This window comes from Dipodomys merriami, unplaced genomic scaffold, assembly GCF_024711535.1.
Source record: "Dipodomys merriami isolate MVZ:Mamm:240054 unplaced genomic scaffold, mDipMer1.0.p SCAF_213, whole genome shotgun sequence".
Classification (NCBI taxonomy): domain Eukaryota; kingdom Metazoa; phylum Chordata; class Mammalia; order Rodentia; family Heteromyidae; genus Dipodomys; species Dipodomys merriami.
Window position 1 is genome coordinate 1,760,920 of NW_027203527.1, and position 11,581 is coordinate 1,772,500.

Here is an 11,581-nt window from a genome sequence, read left to right on the forward strand (position 1 = left end):
AAGAAGGCTGAGATCTAAGCGATGAACCTTCAAGCCAAGATTACAAGAAGTGCTGGCATCACACAGGCAGCAGCCTCACATGTCTCTATTTACCCAGTCTCTCAATTGCATCAAGAGGCCATGTGGAGAGAATGGCCTGTACCACGCAGGTTTGTGTAAGAACATTTTATTATGTTTGTACAATGATGGAACAAATCTCCTAACACTGCATTTCTCAGAGCATCCTGACCTTGAGAATCACTTGATTGCATCGTCAAAAACTATTAAGCTGCACACAGGCACTGATGTCTCATGCCTGTAATCCTAGCTATTTAGGACATTGATATCAGGAGGATAATTCAGTTTGGGCCAGTTAGGAATGCATGTGAGACCCCTTCTCAACCAGTATCTGGGTATGCACCTGTCATCCAAGCTATCTATGGGCAGAAAAATCTGAGAGCTTTGTCTCAACAGAAGTAGGTATGGTGATGCATACTTGCTATCATAATTACGAAGGGAAGGGAACAAATAGGAAAACTTTGGTCCAATTATGGGTCCAGATACAAAGCAAGGAAACCTATCTCACAACTGGCATGTGCAAAAAAGGACACAAAGCAAAGATCATCAGTAAGAGTCTCTGCCTAGCAAGTGAGCTGCATTGTTTCACTACATTAACAGTGTAATTAATTAACTTCTTTTGATTGGGATTTATATTCTAGTTATGTTACACCGGCCAAATTATACATACATTAGTTGAAAAATGTTTACATGGCTGTTTCAGTTATACATAAATAAGTCTCATTATCATGTGCTCATTTGACAGTCTTGTCAATCTAGATTAGGAAAATCTTGGGTTTTGCTATGTATTATTTATTTAGGTAAATTACACTCCTAATGATCAAGCTACTGTTTTTTCATTACCTTCTCTCCACCTAGGATTCTCCCATAGGATTATGTTTGCTAGTGTAATGATCCAGTTAGAACTATATAATGGCTAAATAACACATATATACACACTGAATTAAACTTTTTTTTTTACATTTCATTGTATATAAATTATATTTCAGTAAAGAACAGAAATGAAAAAGATTATGCTAATTTGTTCTGGCAGGGTCAGTGTAGCTTGGTATATATGGAGGGTTTATCTGACCTTTTAGGTCAGATAGGACCTTTTAGGTCCTTAATGTTCCTTCCTAAACAACTCTAAATCAGTATTCATTTTAAGATCAAGCCATAAATCTGCTGAGTAATCTACTAACTGAAAACTTTGTTTCCTATTCAAATGCAAACTTTGTGAAGTTTGATAGCCTCCGCTTCCTGGAAGATTTCACTTAAGCCTTTCCTACACAGCATTCTGGAGCTGTCATTGTTGTTCTTAGGTCTTTCTTTACTTTTTATGTTAACATGTAACCCAGTTAAACCTGTCCAAGTATATAACTGTATTTCATTCTTCTCAATGACAAGGAATCTTCTACTACATAATCCCCAACCAAGAGAGATTAAAGGTGTTTCCAGCCTTCTAAAATTATAGTTGATGCAAATGTAGTGATAGTATAGGAATGAGCTCTTAAAAGCAGAAAGGTTATCTCTAAGCGTATGTACATGTGAAACATTTGGATAGATATTACTAAACTAACGCTCTTTTCTGAGAATGAATGATAAGTTATTTCCTCTCCGTTCCCAGTAGTAAGCATTAGCAATCTTTGTTTTTTCATTTCTGGAAAACTGATAGCCAAACCGATAAGTATCCATTGCACCAGTATTATAAAAATTGACAAACAGAGGTGCTAGGCTCTGGTGACTCATTCTAGCTACTCAGGAGGCTTAGGCCTGAGGACAGAAGCCCATCCATGTGCAGACAAATCCAAGAGATCCTTATGTACAATTAACCAGAAAAATAAAAATAAAAAAAGGAACCGGGGGCGTGGCTTACGTGGTAGAATGCCAGCTCCAAATGGGAAAAAACCCTCAGGAGCGCCAGGCCTTGAGTTCAAGGCCACCCTCCCCCCCCCCCCACCACCACCACACACAGACCTGAGGGGAAAGTACCCTTAACTTACACAATCTGTACTTACACAATCTGTATTCCAGGGCTAGAGGGGGAAACACATCCATTAGATTGCTAATCTAAAAGCTTCTGAAAAGGCAACGTTTTTGAGGAGTGTCAGAGGGGAAAGAAGCGCTCTACGGGTCTTTGGACCTCTGGACCCATGGCCAGGCCACACAGGCAGGCAGGAAAGTGTCGTTGGCCGGGCCGGGGTCGACAGGGGGAGTGTAGGTAGGCGATGCGATGCCGGCCAGGCCTTTGGCACTGCGGACCTGCAGAACCGCGACGCCCAACCCCAGCACCTTCACCCAGCCCGCCACGCCCGCCGAGGGGAACCGGAAGCCCAAGGGGTGGAGGGGAAGGGAGAGGAAGTGGGCGCTGCGGGCCACAACCGGCCGCCGGGGGCGGGGCCGACGCGGCGCGCGCGCGGCCTTGACGCATGCGTGCTGCACGGCTGCTCCCTGCCGGCCGGCGGGAAGGACAAGCCGACAGACCGCCTGCTTGCCGGCGGTCGAAGGTCGTGCTGCACGTCAGCTCGCTGGCTTGCTCCCGGGCCTCCTCAGTGTCCTCCGTCACCCCGGGAGGCCTGGCTTTTGTCATGAATCTTGCCATTTTGAGCTCTTCCCTTCGTGTACCCCGCACAGCGTCCTTCTGCTTGCAGGAAAGGGAAAGTTAGAAATGGAGAGTTTAAAAGAAAAAGAAGAGCTCGAGTGTGAGGCAGAGATGGAAGGAGAGGCCCAAGCCCAGGACTGGGACAGCGATGAGACGGTGATTGAGGGGTCCGTGACAGAGAGCGACCCTGAAGACGAAGAACTGCCATGGAAAAGGTGACCACGTAGGGCAGAGCGAGGGACCCTCGCGCCCCTCGGCCAGGAGTGTCCCAGGCGCTCCGAGCTTCGAGGGGGACATGGGGGTGTCATCGTGTAAAGAAACTGTAAATGAGCAGCCATGGGTCCCCTACCCTCCTTAGGGACCAAAGAAGGTTTATAGTAGGTGGCTTTATGACATTAGGAGAAAAGAAAAACCCTTGCCTTTTTGACAAGAGCTGTAAGTCTTTTTTTGCACAGGCCAATGTCTTGGGTGTGAATCCCTCACATGAATTTTGCACCTCCCCGCTTCAGCTCAGGTTTAGGAGATGGTTAATTGAATTGCTCCCAGGAAAAGCACGTGTTGAGAAAACTGGTGCCTACGAAACCAGATGGGTATTTGGTAAGAATAAAAACAATGAGTATGGGTTTTAGTTCACCAAAGTCTTTCCTAAACAGGGGGACAGAATCAAAAGGATGAAGCCACTTGCCTTTGAAAAAACTTCAGGTCAGGAAAAAGACTTAAGCAGATAGTTTCAGTATAATGTGGGAAATCCAGGGATGGAAGTATATTCAAAGTGCTGTAGAAGACCAGAATAGCTGCTCTTCCTTCAATCTTGGTGTTTCTCAGAGTTGGCTAAGTTGATGTCTGAGAAGAAGCTTGAAGATGGGGTAGTAGTTTTCCAGATGAGGAAGAGGTTGGTTCCTGGTCAGGGAATTGCATGAGTCAAGGTATAGAGACAGGCACAACATCATGTTCATGTGTTTGGGATGTACAGTTAAAACTTAACAATTGTCAAGCATGGGGTAGAGAGTGGTGAAAGGTAAAGGTAAGGTGTGGTCACATAAAGCCTCATACATCCTATGATGGTCTCTACTGGGAGTCCTTGACAAGGACTTTAAGTAGAAGACCATCATAATCAGATTTCCATGGTCTGATATGCCTTAGTAAAGCTTTCAGATTTTAATATGCTCATGATTCACTCTGGAATCCCGTTACTGTGATTCTAATTCAGGAGTTCCAGGCTAGGGATTAAATGATTCTAAATTTCTAACGAACTTTTAATATAAAGTTGGTATGATTTAAACAGGAATTCCCTTTTATACATCAGTGCTGTAGAGGTTAGGTTAGGGATCATCAGTAGTTATAGAAAGATGTGAATAGTGCTCTCCTAGTAAGACATGGTAGGTATGGAGGGAAAAGGAAAATTAGAGAATTCTTTAGAAGGGCTGGGAAGGTGGCTCAGTGGTATAGTGCTTGCCTTGCATGCCTGAGGCCCTGGGTTCGATTCCTCAGCACCACATAAGCAAAAAGAAAAAAGCCAGAAGTGGCGCTGTGGCTCAAGTGGTAGAGTGCTAGCCTTGAGCTGAAGAGCTGAGGGACAGCACCCAGGCCCAGAGTTCAGGCCCCACGACCAGACCAAAAAAAAAAAAAAAAAAAAAAGAATTCTTTAGAAAATAAATTTGGTAGGACATGGTTAGATTGGGGACAAGGGAAAGTATAAAGGTTTTTGGTTCTTTTATGTGTGTGTGCAGTAATATTTGCTCTTACTGACATATGGGGCATATTTTAACAAATGCATAAATCTCAGAGAAACCACCCCAATTAAGATTCAAAGCAGTTCAATAACCCTAAAAAAAAGTCTTACTTCTTTATAGCCAACTGCATTTGAATTACTGTTCTCTCATATGGAGGTAACTTTTTCCCCCACTCTGATTTTTTAAAATAGTACTTGTTTTGGTTTTGTTTCTTGCTTGGCTTTGATTCTCAACAGCTTGTGATGTGTCTGGGTATGATTTTCTTTGTATTTGTGTTCGGGGTTCACTCATCTTCTTGAATCTGTATAAATTCATGTTCTTTCCCCTCTCCCTTCTTTCCTTCACTATATAGGTCTAGGGTTAGGCCTTGAACCAAGCCAGGAAACAAAACATACCAAAAATCAAAACAAAAATAAAATTGGGTTCTCCCATTACAGGTAGTTATTTTCATTGCAACTTTGGTCTTCAGTCTACTTATTAATTTACTTTTCAATGTATTTTTCATATGTACTTTTGATGTAGCTTTTTAAAAAAGATGTTCCCACAGTTTTTAGTTGTAATGATTAGCCTGTTTTGGCAGGCCAATCATTATTTCCGTCTGATTTATTTTTAAACACTTACCTGCAGTGTCAAGGAAACATTGTTCTTTCAGCCCTCATAGTCCAAGGTTAAAAATTAATATTCTTTCATTGGCATGGAAATAAAATCAAAGTTTAAATAGAGACGGGACAGAATGGTGGTGGTTTTTATTTTCTTTCTTCTTCATCCTCTTGCTTAGTTGTATGTAGTTCATCCTGACTGTCTTTCATGTACAAGTTCCCATAGGAAACTGAGGCCCTGGTATGGCAGATATCTCTAGCAGACAGAATATTACACAGTTGACTATGGTTAAATACTCCTTAAGAAATATTGTAAAAACTTAGATCTTTTTGCTAAGAACTGAATTTGGTGATCTTTGGGGCTAAGACTTTGAAAGACTCAGGATGCCATGTATTAATATTGTATGAAAAAGCACTTGAAAGCCTAGATTTGGTCCTACTGTTGCCTCAAAAATTTGTACTAAGGTGCAGATGATCCTCCTTGGGGTTTTGTTAGTACTAAGACACGCTTTGACAAACTCTGGCAAGTGAGCTGAGTAATGCACAAAGAAGATTTTTTAAAAAATTGTTTCTCATTTATTTTCATTTTTCATCATGCTTGGTTAAAATCACATGTAATTAACATGTGATCTGGATGGTAGTGGTGCACTTTATAATAATAGCTACTCAGGAGGTTCAGATTGGGAAGATCACAGTTTAAGAGCAGCTGAGGCAAAACATTTATGAGCCATCTCAGCCAGTAGCTAGGCATGGTGGTACAGCCCTGTCATCTCAATTTTGTAGTTGAAATCAGGAGGATCATGGTTCCAGGTCAGCTGTGGCAAAATAGGTCACAAGACTTCACCTCAACAGAACCATCTGGTCATGGTACGACCTGCCTGTCATTCCAGCTGCAGTAGCAAGTGTAAATTGGAGGATCATAGTTCATGCTGGCCCAGGGAAAAAGCAAGATTCTCTTTCAAAAATAATGACAAAAAGGTGGGAGGGAAGGGATGGTAGGGGAAAAACAAAGGCGGAGGCAACAATGCTTGATAAGAAATGTACTCATTACCTTGCTCATGTAACTGTAACCTCTTTGTACAGTGTTTTCACAATAAAAACTTATTTAAAAAAATAATGACAAAAAAGGCTGGAAATGTAGCTCAAAGAGTAGGACCCCTATCTAGCAATCACAAAGCCCTGCATTCAAACCCTAGTACTGTCAAAAAATAAAAAAAAAATCCATAAATAAGATGAACTGACTTATTATAATGCTTAAATAAGTTACAAGATGTCCTTATGATGAATACTTAATGGCTTAAGGAAGAATTTTAATGATACTTCAAATGTTTAAGTGAAAATTGGAGTTTTTAAAACCTTGTGTAAATTTTCAGCACTCAAGGGTGGTGTTCTGTTGCTTAAGCCACACCTCCAATTCCAACTTTTTGTTGATTAATTGGAGCTAAGAGTCACGCACACTTTTCTGTTTTGGCTGGCTTCAAGCCTCTATCCTCAGATCTCAGTTTCCTGAGTAGCTATAATTATAAGTGCCCAGTTAAATTTACATACTTTTAAGAAACTTAAAAGATAAAAACCACCTATCCAATAGGGCATACATACCAGGCACTGTTTTAGAGGCTGCTTATCATAAACTGAAAACTAATTAATATTAAGGAATTACTGATTTAATGTAATAATTATTGTTCTTTTGAAAAATTATGTTTAAGAGTGTATTTTAAAGTTACATACTGAAAGGTTTCTATATGAAATGAATTAGTATGTCTAGAATTGACTTTAATCCATTGAGTGACCAACAGGGGGCAGAGTTGTGCTGATAAAGTAAAAATGAATTTGAGCAAGTAAATAAACCAAAAGCTTAGTATCAAACTACATTTTCATGCCTAAGTACAGATGATTTGCTGTTACATGAATAGATTCTGGAAACTGGTTTAATTTCAATTTTTATTATGATAAATTATATGTTAGATGAACTTATCATTTTAACCATTTTAGTTGAGTACTTCCACATTGTTCTACAACCATTACCACTGTCTGTAGAATCTTTTAATCTTCCCAAGGTGATACTGTATGTCTATTAAATAACTCCTTATTTCATTTCCCCTTTACCCATGGAAGCTACCATTTTACTTTCTGTCGCTTAACTTGACTACTCATATCTCATAGGAGGATATCTCATATGGATGAACTCACGTAGTATGTGTCCCTTATTGTCTGGTTTATTTCAATTAGCATACTGTCTTCAAGGTTCATCTAAGTTGTAGATGGCATCTGTATTTCTTTTCCAGAAAAATAACATTCCACTGTACGTATAAAAGTCATGTATCCTTGTTTCCAGTAATGGACAATTGGTCTCTTTGGCTATTGCAGGTAGTACTTCTATAAACAAAGGTCTGTGCTAGTCTGTGCCTTCCATTCTTTTGTGTATGTACACAGAAGTGGGAGTGCTGTTTTAAATGAGTCCGTTTACTTTGTTAAGGAACCACTGTGCTTTTTTTTAAGGCAGTATATACTATTTTACATTACTATAAACCATGCCAGCATTGCATATGAATTCCAATTTTTTCACATCCTTTTCAACATTTTGGTTATTTCTGTTGTTTTTTTCTTTTTCTTTTTTGTTGTTGTTGTTTTTTTCTAAGTATACTTTTTAACAACTACACTAACAAGTGTGGTATGGTATTCCACTGTGGTTTTGATTGTATTTCCCTAAAGATTAGTGATGTTGAGCCTCTTTCATATACTTATTGGACATTTCCTCTTCTTTGCAGAAATGACCATTCAGGTCCTTTGCTTTTTTTTTTTTTTTTTTTTTTATGTGATACTGTACTGGGGTTTGCACTCAGGACTTGCACTTGGTAAGCACGTGCTCTACCACTTGAGCTACTTTGCCAACCTCTTTTGGCATTTTTTTTGATGGAGTCTTGCTTTATGCCTCTGCTGCAGTTCTTCTCTTTGTGCATGCCTTTGGCTTCAAACCATAGTCCTCTGACCTCTTCCCCATAAGAACCTAAACTACAGGCTTGAACTACTGCACGTAGCCTTTTGCCCATTTTTTAAACAAAAAGATAAATACTTAAGTTTTCCAAGTAGTATACTCAATGCTTTGAATCACAGCTATTTCTTAGTCTGTATCCTTCACTAGGTTTGGAGATTATTGAGGTCCATGGGTCATGTATCTTCTTTTTATTTATTATTTTTGATGGTCATGGGATTTGAACTCAGGTCCTGAGCTTTCCTGCTCAATGTTCATGCTTTATCACTTTGAGTCACAGCTCCACTTGTGGTTATTAGTGGTTAGTTGGAGGAGAAAAGAGTTTCATGGCCTTTACTGCCTGGGCTGGCTTGAACCATGATCCTCAGATCTCAGCCTCCTGAGTAGCTAGGATTACAGGCGTGAGCCACCAGTGCCTACATCATATGTCTTCTTTGTCTCTTCAGTGCTACCTCAAGTATAGTAATAACAGTAAGAAATAAATTACAAAAATTCAAGGAATTCTCTGCCTGTATATTATTGAAAGCATATATTCTCCAGTAACCTGAGATTTTAATTTCAGCTTCTTCATGGTATAGAAAAATATGGAGGAAAAAATTTAAAAAAGGATCTCTCAATGATCTAATTTCACCAGTGTTAAAACTATTACCCGTTGTTCCTTACTGTCAAATACCAAAAATAATAGCATAATATTTGTAAAAATGAACATGACCATGATTATTTTTTCTTCTTGAATAAAGTTTCAACTTAAATATACATTTCTGAAATAATACCTGAAATATAAATGTTAAAAATGTTGTAAAACTGAGAATTTTAGCAAGTTCAGATAGAATAAAAATGACAGCTAAATATTAATATTTGTTTCAGATACATAATAATCTGTGCCTTTTTTATTTTTTGGCATTTGAAAGGTTACTCTTTGATCAAGACATATCTTCTAGATCTGTGTTCAGTCTTCATCCTGGTATGAATGGAAAGTGCCAAGGTGAGAAAAATTCTCTTTATTATTATATCAGTTTCATAACTATCTATACCATTAACTGCTGCTTTTAAAAACCGTAACATCAATTAGTTATACAAGGGAGTTTCATTTTAACATGTCCATTTATGTATACAATACATCATGATAATAATTTTCCCTTCCATCATTTTTCCTCCTCTTTCCCCAACTAGTTTTATCGAGTTATCTTACTCAGGTTTCACACATGTTCATAAAGTATTTTGACTATATTTACCCTCTCTCACTAGTACCTACACAATAGATGATTGTCACATCTTTGTTTTTTGGCAGTGGTGGGGATTGAACTCAGAGTCTCATGCTTTTAGGCCTAGGTGCTTTACTATTTGAGCCATACCATCAGCCTTGCTTTTTATATTTAGTCTTATACTTCAACGTTATAAAGTTAGTTTCTTTCTTTTTTTTAATGTTTTTTTTTTTGTGACCGTACAGAGGGGTTACACTTACATGAGCAAGGTAATAAGTACATTTCTTATCAAGCATTGTTGTCTCCTCCTTTGTTTTTCCCCTACTATCCCTGCCCTCCCATCTCCACAACTACACTCCCTCCCTCTCCCCCCACCCCTGCTCCGCCCCCTGCCAAGTTAGTTTCTTTCTGTGGTATGGGGAATTGAACCCAGAATTTTATACTTGCTAAGCAAGCATTCTCATGCCTTTTGGTTTTGAGCTAGAGACTTCCCAACTTTTCATGGGTTGCCTTTGAACTTGTGATCTTCCTACCTCCACCTTGGTTGTAGCTGAGATTTCAAAGTATGCACCTCAGTGTCTAGCTTGCACAAAGTTTCTTGTAAACATTTGTAGTAGATTGTAAGGACTATTAAGATCTATTGCAATAGAGACAACAATGGGAATTATAGCTTCCAGAAGATAGCTAAGATTTCTAGAAAGGGCCTGGTTTTGAAGTGGCATCTAGATAGTTGTTTTTCCATTCCTCCCACATCTCTAGCTTAATTCTAAAACTTGTCCGTGTATAAAAGTGGAAAATAACTTGTTTATAAATTATTTGTGTGTGTATATATGTGTGCATGTGCCCATGCATGCTAGCCCTGGGGCTTGAACTTAGGACCTGGACACTGTCCCTGGGCTTTTTTGCTCAAAGCTAGCACTGTAACACTTGAGCTACAACTCCACTTCTGCCTGGCTGGCTTTGAACTGTGACCCTCAGATCTCAGCCTCCTGAGTAGCTAGAATTACAAGTATGAGCTCCCAGCATCTGGCTGATTTTTATTGTTTTTAATATATTTTATTCTTGAGATAAAAATTTGCCACACACCCTTGCTATCTGTATATCATATGTATGTATGTATATCTATTTTTATTGCCTTTACTATACTTCCTGAGCTCACTTTTAAGTTGACATTAACATTTCTTGGAAAATTTTACCTTAAAAAAGGCCAATTCTAGAGTATTGGATTAAATGATAAGATTATTTCCTTTTATGGTTTCTTCCTATGTGTCTTTTATTTTGGAGGATTTTTACAAACTGATGTTAAAGAATAAATAAATTTTAAGAACATATGAGAGTTTTCTAATTTTTATGTATTATTTTGTAGATTACAACCTTTTCCTGTATGTTGTTTTATAACCCAGTAGAAAGTTAAAATTTCATTTTGGAGTAGTCTTTACTACTTGTTTTGTCTCCAGAATGCCTTCTAATTACTTATAAAGTACCAGTAGAATGGAGTTAAATGTCTTTCACTGTCCAACAAAGTTTTTTTTCTCATTCCTTTCTTTTACCAGTTATTAATATGCAAGATTCTTTAGAATATAAAAACAATGTAGAAACTCTACTCATTAATTTCACTCTCATCTAGCAGTGGGAGTTTAGTGTTTGCATATTCTTCCAGACTTTTTTAGGCCTCTAATACCTTCATAATTGGTATCATATTCTGTCCTTATTTATATTTATCAGCCACAATCTGTTATGTTTTTGTTTTGTTCTTTTGAGACACTGTCTCGCTATGTTGCTCAAGATGGCCTTAAACTCAAGATCCCTGCTTCCTATATGTTGTTACATATAGGTTGTTGCATATGACACAATGCAATTTTTTTTAGTTTTTAATTTTTTTATTTTAAATAAGTTTAATGAAATAACAAGATACTTGATTCTAAGGGAATTTTTTGAGGCTTGAACTCAGGGCCTGGGCCCTGTCCTTGAGCTCTTTTTGCTCAAGGCTTGTACTCTATACCTTGGGCCACTGCTTTACTTCCAGTTTTCTGGTGGTTAATTAGAGATAATAGTCTTGGGGACTTTCCTGCTTAGACTGGTTTTGAACCACAATCCTCAGATCCCAGCCTCCTGAATAGCTAAAAACTTGTTAAAACTTGTGCCCAGCAGCAAGTTTTTTTTTTTTTTTATAAGTAGACAGTAGAATAGTAGTAGTGTCTTCATCCTTCATTTGTACTAGTGTAGATGTCTGTTTCATTGGTTGGCTGCTTGTCAAATCTAATTTGTTTAATTTGCAAATCCAGTAGGCTTTCTTGGATTGACTAAGTGGAATGTACCTTTTAACTTTAAGCTACACAACAAACCATCTGCTCCACCACTTACAAACTAAGATAATTATTGTTCTCAGTCTTGACTCCTTCCTTGGGCTTCCA

General features: G+C 38.5%; 1 protein-coding gene across 3 annotated transcripts in view; it reads left to right on the plus strand.

Annotated features, from left to right (window-relative positions):
• Positions 1-2,698: 2,698 nt before the first annotated feature.
• The window catches only part of LOC138834389 (ankyrin repeat domain-containing protein 31-like), a 110,208-nt gene continuing 101,325 nt past the window's right edge, over positions 2,699-11,581 (plus strand). For all 3 annotated transcript variants that reach the window (XM_070033022.1, XM_070033023.1, XM_070033024.1), the window contains exons 1-2: positions 2,699-2,853; positions 8,874-8,947. In XM_070033022.1, coding sequence (XP_069889123.1) covers positions 2,705-2,853; positions 8,874-8,947 — 223 coding nt within the window. In that variant the 5' untranslated portion in view covers positions 2,699-2,704. The remainder of the gene's footprint in view (positions 2,854-8,873; positions 8,948-11,581) is intronic.